The sequence below is a fragment of the Zootoca vivipara genome, chromosome 3, assembly GCF_963506605.1.
Source record: "Zootoca vivipara chromosome 3, rZooViv1.1, whole genome shotgun sequence".
Lineage (NCBI taxonomy): Eukaryota > Metazoa > Chordata > Lepidosauria > Squamata > Lacertidae > Zootoca > Zootoca vivipara.
The window spans coordinates 88,650,037-88,669,895 of record NC_083278.1 but is presented as its reverse complement, the minus strand read 5'-3'; the positions used below and the strand labels follow the sequence as shown (position 1 = coordinate 88,669,895).

At 44.3% G+C, this 19,859-nt stretch overlaps 1 protein-coding gene across 1 annotated transcript in view; it reads left to right on the top strand.

Moving 5' to 3' along the window:
- The first annotated feature begins 4,312 nt into the window (after positions 1-4,312).
- Positions 4,313-19,859, top strand: part of XDH (xanthine dehydrogenase) — a 58,063-nt gene continuing 42,516 nt past the window's right edge. Inside the window, exons 1-5 of the mRNA XM_035111472.2 lie at positions 4,313-4,588; positions 13,504-13,561; positions 15,007-15,103; positions 18,203-18,311; positions 19,058-19,184. Of these exons, the coding sequence (XP_034967363.2) occupies positions 4,547-4,588; positions 13,504-13,561; positions 15,007-15,103; positions 18,203-18,311; positions 19,058-19,184 (433 nt within the window). The 5' untranslated portion in view covers positions 4,313-4,546. The remainder of the gene's footprint in view (positions 4,589-13,503; positions 13,562-15,006; positions 15,104-18,202; positions 18,312-19,057; positions 19,185-19,859) is intronic.

The following is a 19,859-nucleotide window of genomic DNA, read 5'->3' as shown; positions in this document are numbered from 1 at the left end:
AACCTGGCCCCTTTGATCTAGCAAGGCTTCTTTCACATTCTTAAGGGTGTGTTTGTTGTAACGCTGGCATTTCTTAGATGATCATTATATTTTTTTAAAAAAACTTTCTGCAAATCTGTGTGAATTGCTTTTAATTCTTAAACATTGCTGGGCAGACAGCACCACAGTCACCATCAGAAAAAGAGGACCCATTTTTGACTGGGTATGCTAGTTTCAGCACTTGGACAGATGCCATGGTTTCAAAAAGCAAGCAAGCACTGACCGAGGCAACTTGCATTCAGCATTGGCACCTGCCTGAGAACCTGCTGGAACGTGCCGTCTTCTGCATAGACCTAATGTAAATGCAGACAAACCGGAGGGGAAAGTGACTGCATTCCTAACCAGTGCTTTGTTTCACTTTGCACCCAACCCCCACGAAACATGGCAAGAAATAAAACCAGGGACAAGGACACAGTTCAGCATAACTTTGTTTCCACCCAGCAAAGTGGCTCTCATTCAAGCTGTGGCCAATGTGCAGACTTGGGAGTCAGCCCTGCTGAACTCTGGGAGTTGTCTGTGAATCAACATGCACAGGATGTGATAGGACATATATTAATAGTCACAGCAGCTTCAGTGGAGATGCTTGCACAATTGCAGTTTGACTTGAAATACAGAAGTACGAGAACAGGATTCCTCCCTCCTGTCTCTGTCCATGAAGGGCGTCCGTCAACTCATCAAGAAGCTCAGTTATGCCAGAGATGGTGTTTGGCACAATATTGCAGATGTACGAAGCAGGAGCTCAGCCGAATAGGATTCTGGACTAACATTACCTGGATTTGTAGAGCAGAAGAGAAGCACCCTTGCCATTCGCCAAGTGACCTAGGGCCACCGAGAGACAACATTTCCTACCTCCTAGGAAGAACACCCATGACAAGGAAGCCAGTGTGGTATAATGGTTAGAGTGTTGGACTCAGACCTGGGAGACCAGGGTTCAATCCCCACTCAGCTATGAAACTCTCTAGGTGGCCTTGGCCAGTCACTGTCTCTTAGCCTAGCCTACCGCACAGGGTTGTTTTGAAAATAAAACAGAGAGGGAGAGAACCATGTTGATCAGGCACCCCAAACTTCAGCCCTCCAGATGTTTTGGACTACAATTCCCATCTTCCCCAACCACTGGTCCTGTTAGCTAGGGATCATGGGAGTTGTAGGCCAAAACATCTGGAGGGCCACAGTTTGGGGGTGCCTGACGTTGACCATCACTTTGGAGGAAAGGTAGGCTACAAATGTGACAACTGAGAGTAATAAAGAGGATAAGCCAGAGAAGATCCATAAGCCAGAAAAAAAACTTCAGAGAGCTTTCCCCCCCCCTGCTCACTGAAAAAACCAACAAACAACCCCCCTCATCTGTCCCAAATGCTAGTTGCTCTAGGACTGCAGAAATTAAGGAGCAAATTTTGATTTCTGCTACCTGAGAGGCCATTGAGAGCACATGGGAGGCTGCACACCAGCCTGCCAGGAAAACCATCACAGTAAAGGGGAGACAACTGGATGTGGTATGGGTTCAATTCAGGTACAACAGAAAGTAATTTGTAGCACAGGAAAGAATTCTTGAGTTCACCCCTGTGAGATCCTGCCAGCACAGATGGGCAAGTAAGCTTCTGATGGCAGGAAATTGATAACACCCAAACTTCAGGGCACATTTATACAGTTCCTGAGAATCTGATCATATGAAGATAATTACTCACTGCCCCATAGTTTGGATTGTGAGCATAATTTGTCTTATTGCATCTAAGCAATCCCTACACTTTTACAATGTGCAAGGGTTTGCCCATGCTCACTGAATTACTTTCCCTAAACATTCCTAAGAGAGACATACATGAAGACATGTATATATCTTCTAGTTAAGGCAAGTTCTATGTTTCATTCAGCAAGTGAGTCCTAGCATCAATGCATCAACTGTAGACTATTCTTAAAAAAAATTAATTATAGCTTGATATAGACATAACATGTCATCCTAACTTATAACTCTACATCCATCAAAACACTAATCAACCAAACCCAACACAGATTGTCAATTAGTACTCCTCTTTCTTACCCATCCTTCAATGGGGGAAAAGAAACTTTGGTTATATTGGTAGCATATGACTTAGTCCTAGATTGGTGGTATCCAGCTCTCTTTTAATATGGTACTGTTGGTATCCAATTGGTCTTTTCCTGTTTGCTATCAAATTTATAATCTCTAATTGTTCCTAGATTTTCCTGACACGTTCCCATTTGCTTGGGTTCCTACTGTTTCCAGCTCATGGCAAAGAATATCTTGGCAATGGTCCCATAGAAAATTTGCAACTGGTATTCCTTTATAACTTATTGGCCTTGTTTATAATTTAACAGGAATAGTAATGGTTCTGCCACCATCATGATCTTAAAGATATCCCGGACCATCTCCTGCACATTTCCCAAAAGCGTTACACTTTTGGAAGTGTAACCACTTCCCACCACACATGGTAAGAGTCTCACTTCGATTCTTGACACGTCCAGCCATTTCCATCTGCTGACTTCATGGACTTCATGGAGTCCAGTGCCATTGGGCTGCCATCTTAGTACATTTCTCTTTATACGATACTGCAGTTGAGTAGTTTGAACACATTTGAAACAAATTCTCATACTACGCTTGGAATCTTGCTGTTCAGATCCTCATTCCACTTAGCCATCTATCTTTAGGTTGTTATCTTGCATATCTTGGCAATTATTTTATACAATTTTGATAAATACCTGGGCTTGTCAGCCTCTATTAATAATGCTTCAAACATGGTCTATCTTCTCCAAATATCTTGGCTTCTATCTAAGCTATTCAGGAACGAATTGATTTGTATGTACTTGAATCTGTCAGGTTCAAACCCTAATTTATCTCTTACTTGCCTCACTGACCTTTCCAGTCCTGAAATGTTTCCAACTTACTATCATTCCCAAACTCTAAGTTGCAAGGCTGCCCATCTCCATGACTATTTCTATCTTGGCATCTATGTACCCAGCTTATCTTGTTTACACATTCCACAATCCAAATATATTGACCATTAATTGATGAAGAAAACATTGCCTTTATGACCGTAAATGATGGATTGAGCCTTTCCCAAACAGCAGTTAAACCTTTAACCTCAAATATTAGTTTTTGGTCCAAAATTAATGTATGTCTATAAAACCAATCATTCCAGCTTGTGAATTAAGCTGATATCTGTTACCCACAATTTATTCTGAACTTGCTTCGAGTTAGTGTCACAGATCCAGGGCACCGGAGTCTGTTAAGTGAATGGTAGAAATTAATAAATGGTAGTATTTAGATGATAATTGGAGAGTTGAAGGGGAGATTCCAGGCCAGTGGAGAAATACCAGGTGGAGACAGAACTGCCAATATATTGACCAGTGGTTTAGACTGATTCTTGGGAGAAAAAGGAAACAGTGGCTACTAACCATAGTGACTGTGCTCTGCCCCCATAGTTACTGAAGGCCACAGGTTGTGGGAGTGCTCTTGCACTCAGACTGTACTTGCAGGCTTTTTAGAGGCACCTGGTTAGCCAGTTAGCCACTCTGAGAAAAGACTGGTAGCTAGATGAGCCACTGACCTGATCTAGCAGGTTCTTCTTATGTTCATAATAGTTTTTAACAGAGTCGAAGGTCGTACGATGGACCACTTTCTATCATGTTATTTTGTCCAGCTGTTGATGCTTGTCACATTTTGAAATACTGCACTGCAAAACCTACTAAACCTATAGCTGGAGAAGATCAGATGAGTGTGCGCTTGACAGATACCGTAGGTACTTGTGGGGTAGGCACTCCTGTCTCCAGCCTTAAGCTACCTTCTAACTCAGGGTTCCCCAAACTTGGGTCTCCAGCTATTTTTTGGACTACAACTCCCATCATCCCTAGCTAGCAGGACCGGTGGTCAGGGATGATGGGAATTGTAGTCCAAACCAGCTGTAGACCAAAGTTTGGGAAACCCTGTTTTAACTGTGCATGAATCTAGCCATGGGATCCCACAACCAACATGCTTCTTTTTAAGTTAGTAAAATCTGCTATGAAGCTATAGCTAGGTGGGTGGCATAATGGGGTGGTAGAGGTGGCAGAAGTGGTTAGAAAATCTACCCGGAAGCTGAAAGAACAGGAGCACGACTTGTTGGCAAACTTTCTTGTGCCAGGTTCTGGGTGCCCTGATCTATTGGAACAGCAATGTACTTGAAGAGTGATTCAGTCTAATCTTGTGCCATAGAAAGGGGCGGCGACTTTGTTCTGTTCAGCTTCTCCTGTGCTATCGTTAGAGAGGGGGGAAAAAAAGAAAAAGAAAAGAGAAGGCACAGCCAAGTGCAGCTGGCACGCCTCCGGGTGGCTCTTATATAACCTGGGCTCTCCCAGGACACTACCGTTGGAATAAGGTGAAAGATTCTTAAGGAACTCCTTCTATTGCTTGGGCTGCCATTGCAGGGATTCAGATTGCTGTGGTGCTGGGACTGTTCGGAAAAGTGTGATCTGGGATCCTGCCCTGCTCTTGGATGAAGTTAGGAAGCTGAACAGGATGACTTCAGATGAGCTGGTCTTCTTTGTCAATGGCAAGAAGGTAGGGGAGACCCCCCACATTTAATTTTCTTTGGTTTGTATCTCAACCCTTGGATTAACTTCACGAGTTGCAGATTGCACTATCGAGAACTGTGCTCCACATGCAGCTAAACAGCCTTGGGACATTTGTGAAACTGAAAAATCATCATTTGTTAAACAAGCGAACTTTATTGAACTGCTAAAACTTTTCTCAATGTAGAGTAAGGGAGACACGTTAACCAAATGACCAAGTGGAAGGTTGCTGCTATTGCGCTCTCTCTTTTAGAAAGATAGTACAGTATCCAACTTTCTTTTAACCAAAAAATAATAATGATCTGTAATGCTTTTCAGCCTGTTTCTTCCAGAGAATGCTTCTGTTTCATTGCTGAAATAGTAACATTTAAAAAAGATAGACCCCAATTAAAAAAACACCCGCATTTCCTAAACTTGCACGGAATAAAGCAGAGTGGATGAAGGCTGCTGAAAGATGCCCAGTGAATGAAGTGCATGCAAGGAAAACCATGCTTTCTATGTCATTTTAAAAATGCGACTACCTGTAACGTAGATAACATAACTATTCTTAACACCCTCTGCCTGTAGCTTGTCCAGCCAGCAACAAACAACTGAGTGACAGTCCTGGGCAGCTGCTGTTGGACGGATCACCTCCCTAAATTAAATTACAGAAGCAAGCACGGCGATTGCTACAAACCCACAGCGATTTCCATAAAGAGATCAAATGCTAGTGATTACCAGCGAAGCAGTTGCATGCCATGGGTGGGGAGGCAGGTTGTTCCATTCCTTTTGCATTTGAGAGAGATAGAGAGAGAGAGCATTGCAGCTAGTCGTTCCGTCTGACCCAGCAAGACTATGCTTAGGTTAATTTAGCCGGGGCTGCCTGACACTGTGGAGATTTTACTCCAGCCACGAGACTGCAGTACACAAACCGAAACGAATCAGCACCCCCCCTCTATAAATAGTGGTATTAATCTGATTCAGCATGGTGGAATTCTGTTCCTCTGCCCGGGGCTGGAGCTGACCTTCCCGAGCAAACAGATGGGTCTATGTTGCTATTGCCCAGTGGTGTCAATCAGGGCACACCTTTGGGTGCTGGGAGATCCAGAGAGCTTCCATATGCGTTGCACGGTTGGGAAGGGCCAGGGGTGGAGGCAGGGGTTGAGCTGCGGCAGCAAATCACAGAGCAAATTGACTGCCCTGCCCTGCGCTTTGTCCTTTAGTGACTGCAAGGCTGCTGCTAGGAAAGCAGAGTGCTGACATCTGACTGACCTAACATTTGGGCAGGAATCTGGCCCTCTCCGCAGTGTGTGGTCCTACAAGTGTCACTCTAAAAAAGTAGTAAAAAAGTAGTAAAAAAGTAGTAGTAATGGAAAGTAAAGTAGTAATGGTAGTAGTAGTAGTAGTAGTAATGGAAAGTAAAGTAGTAAAAAAGTAGTAGTAATGGAAGGCTTAACAGGAGTCAACAGCTCTTCCAGAAGCACCAGGGCACAGTTGGGATCCCATTTACACACCTGTTTCGGAGATGAATTGTGCACCTGCAACTCATAGGGTTGAAGGCTGAATGTACCTTGTTCTACCCCTATCCCCCCCCCCCGCACCTCTTGCTAAAAGGATATTGGGTGGGAAGGCAGGGCATAGGACCTCCAGCAAATGTGGTGTAGTGGTTAGAGTGCTGGGCTCGGACCTGAAGGACCAGGGTTCAAATCCCCACTTGGCCAGGCACTCACTGTCAGCCCAGCCTACCTCACAGGGTTGTTATGAGGACAAAAGGGTGGGGAGGAGAACTAGGTACATCACATTGAGCTCCTTGGAGGAAAGGTGGGATATAAAAGTAAAAATAAATAAATCTCTTAACAGCTAAATTGGATCAGGCAATGCTGGGCTAGGTGGACCTGTGGTTTGACTCAGCACAGGGCAGCTACACGGTTGCACCATTGGTCAATGTAGCTCAGTATTGTCTGCACTGACGGGCAGCAGCTCTCCAGGGCTTTGGACAGGAGCCTTTCCCAGCCCTCCCTGGAGATGCCAGGGATTGAACCTGAGACCTTCTGCATGCCAAGCAGATGCTCTGCTTCGGAGCCGTGGCCCTTTGTATTCTTGCAGCAGACCTGTGCCACTGCCTCTCTCTGCCATTTCCGCTTGGGTTAGGGCTGCTTCCCACATCGTATATTTTAAACGGCATTTAGATATTCTGACTGTAAGCGCTGTTTGGCAGTGGAACGGTCTCCCTTGGGAGGTTGTGGACTCTCCTTCATTGGAGCTCTTTAAGCAGAGGTTGGATAGCCATCTGCCATGGATGCTTTAGCTGAGATCCCTGCATTGCAGGGGGTTGGGCTAGATGACCCTTGGGTCCCTTCCAGCTCTAAGATTCTAAGTGCAAGCTTGATCACACCACTGTCGTCCCGTTTTTTCTGCATGTTTCTCACCAGCGGTGCGTTTCACAAGACCAGGAAATTGCCTAAGGTTAGTACCTCCAGATAGGCTGGTATTTTACCCATCAGCCCACCCATAGGGATAGCTTATTTTGGTGCATGTGCTAAATAAAGCTGACCAAACCTGCAAGAGGTGTAGTGGTTAGAGTGATAGGAAGCTCCTTCAACCTCACAGGGTTGTCATGAGGATAAAACGGGGAGGTGGAGACCATAACCTGGAAGTTCTGAATACGGAGCTCTGTTGCACACCGTTTGTTCAGATCCTTGCAAACGCGGCAGCCCGTCATTTATGCAATGCTTACCGGAACAGGAGGCTTGAAGTACATATGGGTGGAGCATTGCAACACACCCCCTGGGAATGTTGACCGAGAGCCTGGAACAGAACATAATACCTTGTCCTGCAGCTGGTGAGAAAGGTTACTTCGTCTCTGTTGCCGATAGCCCTGACATCGCAAAAATAACCAGTGCTGTATTTTGCTGCGTGTGACTTCAAGGCTATGGGGCCGGGAGATAAGGGAGAAATGATAAGATACAGCTTTCGCAGAGACACACAATCTACAATGAAACTTCACCAGCCAACTCTTATTTCACGGGCAAATCTGCTGGTGTGTGTCTTTAACCACCTGTTTAATTTATGCTATGTATCGGCTGCTAAGATAATGTCGCTTGACCGCTTATGAGAGCGCAAGATGATTGTAGGTGGAAACTGTCCCCCTCCCCTTAACATCTTGCTCTTGGGGAAATAGGTGTGTTTACCTGTTAACCACATAAAGATAAGGAGCAGTAGCGTGGGGGAGGGCTTGTAAACCATTCATTTACACACTGCTGCCCGGACAAAATGAATTCACCTAGTAAAGCTGCTAGAGCTGTCTGAGGGGGAAGCTGCTATGGGGGCTCTGAAGGGGATTTCCCTTGGAAAAACAGCATAACCCCCTCCCTCCTATGCTGTAGCTCCAATCCTGATGCCCCTCTCCCTTGCTTCAATTTCAAAACATGCCCTCAAAAAATGTATGGGGCCAAACTATATGGTGCCACAGGGAAGCCCACAATCTAGGTTCTGAGGTTAATAGCTCTTTGTTGGTTTTCTGTTCTTCCCCAGCTTGTGTTCAGTGGTATACTGCCTCTGCATATGGAGGTTCCATATAAATAATAAATCCAACATTACAGCGAATAGCTGCTGCCATCCATATATTTGTCTAACTCACATTTAAAGCTGAATGAGTAGGTGTCCCCATGTCTTGTGGCATATATGAGTTCTGCATATGATTCAAAACTTGATTGAGTCCAGCGACCAGGATTAAGAAAGCAAGGGAGGAAAAAAACCTAAAAAAAAAAACTGAAGCACTTTATCCTAAAGCATATAATAGAACTGAGATGGCTTAGTTGGTTAGAGCATGTGGCTCTTAATGTCAGGGTTGTGGGTTCGAGCTCCACATTGGGCAAAAGATTCCTGCATTGCAGGGGGTGGGACTAGATGACCCTGGTGGTCCCTTCCAACTCTACAGTTCTATGATTCTAGGGTAAAATAAGATGAAGAATTCCCATAGTTCTAAGTAGAAAGGGTAATACAGGAACCATGAAAATTGTAGAGCTGGAATGTGTTATGTTTGTATGCCCTGAGTCTTCTGCCAATCTAGGTGATGTAAACATAGAATAAACACTTTTCAGTTGCTTGTGCAGTGGTAAGAGCTAGGAGCACATGATCACCTTATTGCGCATGAGGAAGAAATGTGCTTAGATAATCTGTTAATAATAATCACAACAGAGACTCCATGCCCTCCAGCCAGGAAGAGAAATGCAAAGGAATGTTGTCCTTCTGACCCTAAGGGCAAAGTCTTCGAAATAAAACCTAAGTGTCTATCTAATAAGGGCAAATGAAAGTAACCAGTATTGCTAACAATTGAGGCTGAGCTGGTTGGGATGTTTCTGATTAAGAGTTCTCCAGAACCAACTCTCACCCTTAGAGGTTCTGAATAAATTAAAAGGCAATGAGGAGTTGCGTCAAACTGCGCTCCTTGGCCGGAGCAGGCTGTGTCGTGGGGACATTTGCCCTCATTCCGACTGGTCATTATTAAGTCAATCAGACTTGAAGTCACTGTCAATGCTTCCTGCACTCACTCTGCAGCCCCGTTGGGAGGGAAGAGGATCTCCCAGAAGCATTGTCACCACTGCTAGGTTGATAAAACAGGTGGCAGCAGCTTAAAGCTGGCAGGGCAGTTTTGTGAAACCTCCTGCCTTCCCCAGGGGATGTCAGTTTCAAAAGACAACGTGAGAAGTCAGAACAAAGAAACTGCAAATTTTTACTAAAATATACAAAATGGGACAAACCAGAACAATGAATGCAACCGTGAAGCGGATTAGCTGCAAATTTACAGCCTAATGCAGCCAAACATCAAAATGAACAGGCTTCTAAGCACCATAAAGACGTACTTTTTATACAGAAACATGGGAGAAAATGGCCCAGGAAAAATGGCCCAGGAAAATGGCCCTAAATAAAGCACCACATTCAGTTTGCCACAGCAGTCAGCAGGCAAATGGAACTTTCAATTGCCAGATGTTTCTTCAGTAGCACAGCTTGAAACATTAAGTCCTAGGGTAGGCAGTAGATAACACCCCCCCCCCAAAAGGTGGATGGATATTCTAGTGCTACTTTTAATCATGCCTGTAAAGCAACTTGGATATACAACAATAACATGCAATTCTTTCTGTTTTAGTACAATTTGTATTTTTTAAAAAAATAAATATGGGAGGGCTTGATGGAGGCCAAGCGTTGGAAGGAAAGAAGCATATGCATACAGGGGTTCTGTTTCCAAAGAGGAAAGAGATGTGCGCAGGGCATGGAATACCTGGGGATAGCAGGAAAGGATTAAAAAAGAAGTTGCAGAGCAAGTCAAACCAAATGGGAGACAGCTGCACAAGCGGTTATTGTCCTGACATGTTTGGAAAATCAATCTCTTTATTGAGGAATTTCCTCCAGTGTTTCTTTAGAAGCTGCTTGGCACACCTTCTCTTCCTGCTAGAATTCTCCACTGGGACAACAACAACAACTTGTACATAACTGAGCATTCCGAAGAACACAAAGGCCCTCTGGGCCAGCATCCTTTTCTCACAGTAGCCAACCAGACGCCTGTGGGAAGCAGGAACAAAGCACAACAGGACTCTCTCTACCCAGCAATTGGTATTGGGAGGCTTTACTGCCTCTGGCAGTTAACGGAGAATGTCGCCATTTTGGCTACTAGCCACTGACAGCTTTGCCCTTCATGGATTTTTGTCTAATCCTATTTTAAAGTCAGACAAGTTGGTGGCCATAACTGCCTCCTGTGGGATTGAGTTCTATTGCTATAAACCCTGTAAATTAATAAATGGTAGGATTTTGATTATTTGGAGTATTGGAGGGAAGATTGGAGGCCAGCAGAAAAATACAGGCTAAGCTTCCTTTCCAAGCCAGGGCCTCAGCTGGGATCAGAGGCATTCTCGAAGCTACTAACATGAGTTTGACCAAATTGCGGGAGGCAGTGGAAGACAGGAGTGCCTGGCGTGCTCTGGTCCATGGGGTCATGAAGAGTCGGACACGACTAAATGACTAAACAACAACACCACCACCACCACCAACAACAACATGACAAAACAAAAAATAAAAAGTCCTTCCAGTAGCACCTTAGAGACCAACTAAGTTTGTCATAGGTATGAGCTTTCGTGTGCAAGCTCATACCTATGACAAACTTAGTTGGTCTCTAAGGTGCTACTGGAAGGATTTTTTGTTGTTGTTGTTTTGACTACGTCAGACCAACATGGCTACCTACCGGTAACTAATACCATGACAAAAGGTGTTGATGGCCACTGTAAGAGGAATCTTGGGCCTGGGCAGATTGAGGTTGCCATGGTGAAGGGGTGTGTGAGAGAGAAGTGGCAGGAAAAGACTGCTTTTTAGCAAGGTGTGCTGGGAAGAAGGGAGAGAATAAAGACTGGGCTCCAGGTTAGGCTGGCTGGCTGAAGGCTGGCTGGGAGAGATGCCATTGAGTCCTGAGTTGCACTGCCATGGGGAAAAAGTCTTGCTTGAAGTGTCCATGCTGTAAGATCTGGACTCCCTTTCATGCAAACTGAAGGTCTAAAAAGGTGAATAAATCGTATTTCTTAAAGCTAGGACAGTCTCCGCTGCATCTTCGATTCTCCAAAGGAGCACAGACCCTGGGTGGAAGTCCCTGGAAGCTTGCTACCACTCAGCAGAGAGTGAGGGCTGGCACCCAACTTCTGTAACACTATGAACCATGTGGAGAAGTCCTTTGTCCTGATTCTTTCAATATTCAGCTTCACTGAATGTCCCTGAGTTCTAGTACCATGAGAGAGCGAGAAAAAACACCTCTACTCTTTTCCTCCACCCCATGCATAATTTTAACCCCCCCCCCAAAGGCTGCCATAATCCCCAAGACTGTATGCTTTGGAGGAAGTTGCAGCCATACCTAGCAAAGCTGGGGATTAAATCTGGGACCGCCTGCCAAACCACTGTGCTGCGACCCATACATATGTGTACAACACATGGTTTGTAGGTGCGTCCTTTGGGTTAGCCTACTCGGAAAGCCAGCAAAGGTCATATGCAAGTGGCTATTGTACAAGAGCTGTTTTGTTGCAAGGAAATGGTTAATTTGGCTGAAGGCCGGGAGAGGAATTGGCAAGGCCCAAAGTGTTAAGCCAAGGCTGTAGGAACGGAGGGCAACTTGAGGTGCCACGGAGTCTGCTTTGCAGCAATAAATTTGTGTGCTTCCTCATGCCTGCCTTCTACATGTAGGAAGAAAATTGTGCCATTTTGATCTTGACAAAAAGTCCTGTCCTGATCCTATGGGTTTGCGATAGCTGCAGCGGCAGGAACAAAGGCTTGTAAGTTCCACCTAGAACCTGAGAGGCAAGGTAAACAAAGGAAAAAAAAGCCACTTCAGATGTTGTGAGGCAGATTTCAAGCTTTTACTGCAGGGGTCAGCAGCTGGGTGTCCAAGAGCATCAGTTTGCTTGCCAGTACCTCGTACGGCACCCATGAGAGGTGTCAGTAAAAATCCCCTCAAAAAAACTACAATGCATGAAAGTGCCCATAGCATAACTGCTTTTATTATTACTTACTATTGTATTTTATTTCACTTGTAAAGTGCCCAAAATTCCCCGCCCTCCAACCACCATACATATTTTGAAAGATAAGTGGTACCTGCCCCTGTATGTTTTGTACAGACACAAAAGGAAAAGCAAATGGGGAGGGAAGAGGGAAGCAAGCACCGGAGTGGCTGCTCTTTCACTGGCTAATGGATAGGACAATGCTGGTTTTCCCTTTGCCCTTATAGCCTGCCTTTCTGCTCAAAGAATACAGTACTCATGGTAGCTAGCAAGACTTTTAGAAAAACTAGTAGAGCGTGGTGCTGATAACGCTAAGGTTGTAGGTTCGATCCCCTGCATATTCCTGCATTCCAGGGGGGTGGACTAGATGACCCTCAAGGTCCCTTCCAATTTTACAATTCTATGATTCAACAAAATAGAAAGGGGGAAAGGCACTTGGAGCTTCTAAGAAAATACCACTGCATAGGACAGAAATACCACAATATAGTTATTATCATACTATTATTCCATTATTATTTTTTTACAATTTTATTACAAATTTCTTAGTTTACAGTCACCCAATAACAATAGCTCTCCGGATGATGTACAAAATTAAACAGGTTGAAAATCACAATTCCCATAAAACAAGAATCCATTAAGCAGCAAATGAATAACAAACAACCTTTCCAAAGAAAAGATCTGTCAAGTCAAACACCTAGTTACAGGTAGGTAGCCTTGTTGGTCTGAGTCGAAGCAAAATAAAAAAATTCCTTCAGTGGCACCTTAAAGACCAACTAAGTTTTTATTTTGGTATGAGCTTTCGTGTGCATGCACACTTCTTCAGATACACTTGAAACAGAAGAGTCAGACCCTTATGTATATACAGAGGGTGCGGGGGTGGGGGTGGGAATGGGTGATGGGCTGATGGGAGTGGTAAACCTGTAGATGGCTGTTAACGACTGCTGATGACTGCAATTGGTCCTGCGGGGAAAAAGCAAGGGCTTTTACCACTCCCATCAGCCCATCACCCATTCCCACCACCCTCTGTATATACATAAGGGTCTGACTCTGAAGAAGTGTGCATGCACACGAAAGCTCATACCAAAATAAAAACTTAGTTGGTCTTTAAGGTGCTACTGAAGGAATTTTTTTATTTTAAGTCAAACACCATAATACAATTTCCTAGAAAACCAAAGGGATAAATCCTGCAGTGCTAAAATAACCATGCCATAACCACAGCATAATGCAGAGAGCTCTTTTGTTTGTTTGTTTAAAATTATGGTTTGGGAGATTTACTGACAACCCTCAGAATTTTCTGACTTCCCAAAATACTTTCTGATGCTGGTGACGCACTGACTATAGCCCATGTGTGAACACATATCTTAAGGAAATAATGTTTCTTGTCTTCCAGGTGGTGGAGAAGGATGTGGACCCGGAAACTACTTTGCTAACCTACCTTCGAAGGAAATGTATCTGATGTCAGCCGGCATGTCCTGTGTGCGATTATAAAATGGTCGAGGCATAGTTGTATAGATGGTCCTGCAGAATTTGAGCTTTGCCTGAATTTAGAATTGGGCTCCTGCTAATACCATTTCTCCTGCCATTCCTACATCTGGTACCATTCCCAGTTTCAATGATGGTTCAAGACTGAGAGCAAAAGCCTAATATGTGGAGATGGGCAGTCTCTCTGTTGTACCAACCCCCCCCCCTTTTTTTTGGCTTCTGTCAGATTGGCTCTGCAATGAGTTGAGCCACCTACTCCCATGACCCACAACTGAAAAACAGCTTGGCCTATTTCTGAGCAAATTTGACTTTGTAAACGAGTCGGTCTCCCTTGCAGACTTGGAAGCTTCCTGGTTGCAGTAGTTGACAGCAAGCCATGGCTAGAGGGGAGGATAGTCTCTCCCAGTCCTGTCTCTGATGCCAGGGAATGAAGTTAACTACTTTTCTCAAGGCCTCATGGTCCAGTGCATGGCAACACAACATGCCAGGTGCAGAAATAGGTCCCTCCCTCTCCTCTTTTTCCTCATGGTTTGGTCCTGCTGGGTATTGGTTTGGGAGGGGAGTTGGATAATCAACAGATGGGGCAGATGAAACAAAAAATAAAATAAAAATTCTTTCCAGTAGCACCTTAGAGACCAACTAAGTTTGAACGGCTGGCTGGGTGGTTTGGAGGAAATACCTCTCTGGTTTGGATTAAAATTGCAGCAAATTCTGCAGTGCTGGGGGTTCATAAGTGGTAACATAACTGATTTTTAGGGCCCAACTATTTGTTTTTTCCACAAAAAAAGAGCTGGCCTCTATTTTCATGGACAAGTGGCCATGTAGTGCTAACTAGATTAAGAATACTTTTAAGGCGAATATCATGAATTTTTTCCCATCCAAAGATATGTGCTAACATCCATAATAATCTTTGTCGGAACTAAACATCTATAAATAAACTATGTTGGGGAAGTGATGCCTAAATTTGATGTTTCTCTAGCTGGTCATGTGTTGTTAAGAAGTAAATATAGCATGTGTTTGTAAACACAATTCTACATTTCTTTTTCACTGGCAGATCCACTCCAGCAATTAAAAAATGTATAATTCATATCTAGATATTTAAAACCATTCTTCTGTACTTTTGTATCAGCTGATACATTTATTTGCACAAGCAAAAATAAATGAATTACCACTAACTTTGGGCCTGTAGGAAACAGAAATGGTTTGGGAGGATGATGAAAAAACCTTGGCCACAATATGTTTTTGTTGTGTCCTAAGAAAGTGTTGGATAGTCCTAGACAAATTGGATAACTCAATCTTTTATTTACTCTGTGCATCTGGAAACTGAGCCTGCTATAAGAAGCAGTGGCTGTAGATATTGAAGAATTTCTTGCTCTGTTGGTACGTTTCCCCTTAACTGCCATACTGTTAGTGGGCTTATGTGGAACCAAGCTGGGCTGCGGAGAAGGTGGATGTGGTGCCTGCACTGTTATGATTTCCAAGTTTGACAGATCCCAAAAGAAAACCATGTATCCTTTGAATGGCAAGTGATGAGATGGGTGAATGGGTTTCTAATGCAGGTATCTGGGAGGACAGATTCTCAGTGGGTGGAAAAAAGGAATTGTGTAGAGTCTGTTCCTCCCATAGATTTTCAAATGCATTGGATAACTTTGTTTGCTCTGTTCCTTTGACAGGTGGCAGAAAGTTTGCCTATGATTGGGAACCTGCAGCCCTCCAGAAATTCTCGGTCGCCAACTCCCACCAGTGCCAGCCAGCGTAGCCAATGGTCAGAGATAATGCGAGTTGTACTTGAGCAGTTTCTGGAGGGTCGAAGGTTCCCCATCTCTGGGCGATGATCATCTAGGACAAAATGCAATTTATTTTAAAAATATTTGCCGAAATAGCTGCTTGGCACTACATTCAAGCCTCATGCAGCTCCACAATATGCCGACTGGGTCTTCCTTTATGAGTCACAAGTATATCTTCATTCATGTGGGAGTAAGCCCCACTGAGGACTTGCTTCTGAATAGACATGGTGCTTAGCATGTGCTGTTAGTCTTCCTTTTAAAATGCCAAGAATTGGGGCTGGCTCACACCACAATCTCACTGTACAGAGTAGGGGGAACCAACCTGGTGTTCTCTAGGTATGGTTTGGCTCTCAACTCCCATCAGCCCCAGCCAGCATGGCCAATGATCAGGGAGGATGGGAGCTGGAGTCAAGTAATTTCTTGGGGGGGGGGGCAGCTTCACCACCCCTGGCCTGTGCAATCCTTTTGGTTTCCTAGAAATGGCAAAGCACATGATTATGTTATGGCACGGCACATCCAAATGTTTTCCCCCCTGCTGCTATCTTGATTTCTTAGCTTTGGCATCTGATAAGGGCGCTTATTAAAAACCCACTGGCCTTTCCCCAATTTGTTTGCTTAGTAAGATTAATGTTTGCTCTAATGTAATGGACAGTTTTGTGCCAAAGTTCAGTAGCAGTATACTGAGTGAACCTAGTCTTCTCTTGTTCTCTTCTTAGCTCATCTTCCCTGCTTCGCTTCCCTTTGCTCTGTTTCTCTTCACAGCAGCACAAACTTAATTTGAATCTTTAGGAGTTCATAGCCAACCCTTTTTTTTATTATATCAAACTCACCCATTTTCAGAATGTTGCCTTTAGTAGTTTGTATAGTCTTTCTTTGGAAATGATTGTCCAGCATTTTGGGGGTTGGGGAACTGGCCGACTTTTTGGGTTTCCTGTGAAAAGGGAGGTGTATAAGCAGTTTTCAGAGCATGAATTCCTTTCCTGGGTTGAGAACCATGTGCTCAAATGGAACGTGGGTGTATATCTGTGCGCACATCCAATGTGATACCTACCTGTAGTGCTTGAGGAGTGTGTGTGGTATCTTCCCATCCATCTCACAACACAAGAGGCACAGCAATCACTCCCATCCTATGTCTTGAGCTTCTAGTTGCATAGAACACCTTGCAGCCCATGACTCCTATCTGGGTTGGAGCCCAAGTTGGATTTATACCACTTAGGCCATATACAGTACACCTTCCTGGCTTAAAACAAGCTCCTTTAGTATCCTTGGGTGCAAGATCTGAATTCCTTTACTGTAAAGGAATTCCATGTGCTGCTCTGGTTTGCCAGAAGCAGCTTTGTCATGCTGGCCACATGACCTGGAAGCTATACGCCGGCTCCCTCGGCCAATAATGCGAGATGAGCGCGCAACCCCAGAGTCAGTCACGACTGGACCTAATGGTCAGGGGTCCCTTTACCTTTTACCTTACTGTAAAGTAGCTTGCCACTTCTTTTCTTATCTCAGGCTGCAGCTCTCTCCTTGCATCATTTATACTGTTATCACCAGGTTGGTCACTGGCTTTATTTTTGGGTGAAGACAGAAGCAAAGCAGAAGCAGTTCCACCCTCTCTCTGTCGCCCAATCACATTTCTCAATCTTATCCATGCAGAGGGCTTGCTACTCGTAGTTGGCCCGCCTTATCTTCTCCCTGCAACCATTGATTACTCCTGTGTACTCTCCCTTTGTGATTTCCGCTTTCTTTCCTTATGCATCTCAGCTCATTTGTAAGCTGCTTACAATTGTTTCTTTAAATGCCTCCCATTTTTCTTTCTTGTTGGAATTGTCTGCCTTTGTGTCTTCAGTATTTCACCTTTAAGAAACTCTCATCCATCTTGGACTCCCTTCTCTTTGAGTATTTAGAACATGGGATCTCACTCAGTTGTTCCTTAAACTTCTTGAAATCAGCCTTCTTGAAGCTCAAAGTGTATGTCCAACTACACTCAGCTTTCCCTTGCCTCTGTATCATGAAACTCAAGAGGACATGATCACTTCCTCCCAAGGTTCCCAGTACTTCCACTTCATCAACCAGTTCCTCCCTATTGGTCCTAGATAGATGGTCCCCTTGTTGCTTCTTCCACTTTCTGGGAAATGTAATGATCAGTGAGGCAATGGAGGAATTTGTTGGACCTTACATTCTTTGGCCACCTCATGAGAAGAGAAGAATCCTTGGGAAAGACCCTGATGTTGGGAAAGATTGAGGGCACTAGGAGAAGGGGACGACAGAGGTCGAGATGGTTGGACAGTGTTCTCGAAGCTACGAACATGGGTTTGACCAAACTGCGGGAGGCAGTGCAAGACAGGAGTGCCTGGCGTGCTCTGGTCCATGGGGTCACGAAGAGTCGGACACGACTAAACAACAACAACACATTCTTGGCAGAGTTCCAACTGATATTGGAGTAGTTGAAGTCTCCCATGACTACTATATCTCTCCTTTTTGAATGTTTGGTAATCTGCTGTAGGAAGGCACCGTCCAAGTCTTCAGTCTGGCTTAGAGGTCTATAGCAGACACCTATAGTAAGGTCACTGTTGTTTCCCTCTCCTACAATTTTTACCCATATACTCTCAATCTGTCTTCCATGCTGCAGGTCATGGATCTCTTTACAAGTATACACACCCTCTACATATTCTCTACCTTTCTGCAATACTTGCTTGCTAGGACAACTTGCTTCTGTCCAATGTTGTATGCGCAGTTTCAGTACAAGTCAACAGCCCATTGGCTTTCATTAGTGTTACCAGCAAGCAATTTTACAAAGTGAACAACTTCCTTAACTCATGGCTCTAGACATTTTTCTGCAAATGCTTGTTTATTCCCTATCTGTGCTCTCCACCATGTAGCAGTAACCACCATTGAAGGCATAGGAAGCACTAAGACAAGGCTGCACCCAGTGCAGGTAAGGTGTGGAGTTGAACCCACATTCTAGCAGTCCCTGGCCTTCCATATTACCTTGCCCAAGGCACAGTGAATTGCTAAGCCATTTGTGTTTTGTAAGCCCTTTCCCAATCAATTCAGGCATTGTATGACCTCCAAGGAGCTAGCTAAAGGAAAGAGGAGGATGCTCTCTAGTTGGAGAAAAATATATGGTTCACCAAGAGTAGATACAGTTCATCAAGATGAAGTCATTGCACGCTTCTGAGCTATTTGGTAGTCATCTTGGGAGCAAAGCAGGGGTATGCTTATTACATTTACCGATGGCACCAAGTTGAAAAGTTAATGCAACTATGTATTGACAAACTATGCAGGGTGAATTGGGAAGTCTCACGGGAAAAATGGATACTGCATGGAACCCATAGCAATAGTACCAAGATTGTGCTGTTGTGATATGGGTAGGAGTATGAATGTCCCCCCCCCCAAAAAAAAGTTTCAAGCGATGAAAGAAGAAATATTCTAGTGATTATGGTTGAGCACATCACTACTGGCAGTGAATCCTTAAATGAAGAATCTGCATGTGTTAGGCACGTGTTTAAGCATGTAGGGATAAAGCACAATTACATACCACAGTAGATTTGGTTAGTGATTACGTAAGAAATTAGGCCTCTGAACTCTGTGCCTTCTTTGGCAAGACGTTGTTCAGTCCCGGATCATCTAAGGGGGCCATTGTCATACTAATAAGAGCCTTTTGTCCTTGCATTCTCCCAGGAAAGAATAGCCAAAAGCCATGGGTCTCAGTGTGGCTTCTGCACTCCTGGCATTGTTATGTCCATGTACACGCTCCTTCGCAATCAGCCTGAACCCAGAATAGAAGCAATTGAAGATGCTTTCCAAGGTGAAAGGTTTTTGAACCTTACTAACTTTTGTCCAACCCCCACGACACAACTATTTTTTGTGGAGGGGGCTGCATATATGATTGGAGAAGTGATGGGCTGTTACGTGCTCAACCCTTTCATCCTGGACATTAAGAAAATAAAACCAGCTACCACCTTGGTGGTGGTGGGAATGGCCCTGTCATTGTGACTCAGCAGAGTATGTGTACCTTTTTTAAAATAAAAAGCTAGCATACCTCCTCATGCATTCCAATTAGACCAGGCATCCCCCAAACTCGGCCCTCCAGATGTTTTGGGAGTACAATTCCCATCATCCCTGACCACTGGTCCTGTCAGCTAGGGATCATGGGAGTTGTAGGCCAAAACATCTGGAGGGCCGCAGTTTGGGGATGCCTGAATTAGACTGTCCTTGCTGATGGAATTAGATCAGTACAGGGTGGGGGTGGGCGAATCATCTTATATAGTTTTTTTAATCGCAAGGGAAAATACTGCACAGAATTTCTTCATCTCTTTTACCATTTGACCCTCAGATAATCCTTGTAAGGTAGAGAGCTTACAAGGCAAAATTTATTAACTAGTAATGTAGCAGCAAAGCTGGGCAAACATTTGGAAAGGAAGTTTGGCAAACAATTCAGGTCAATTCTGCGTTACCTGGAGGTTATGGTTGTGGTGCCATT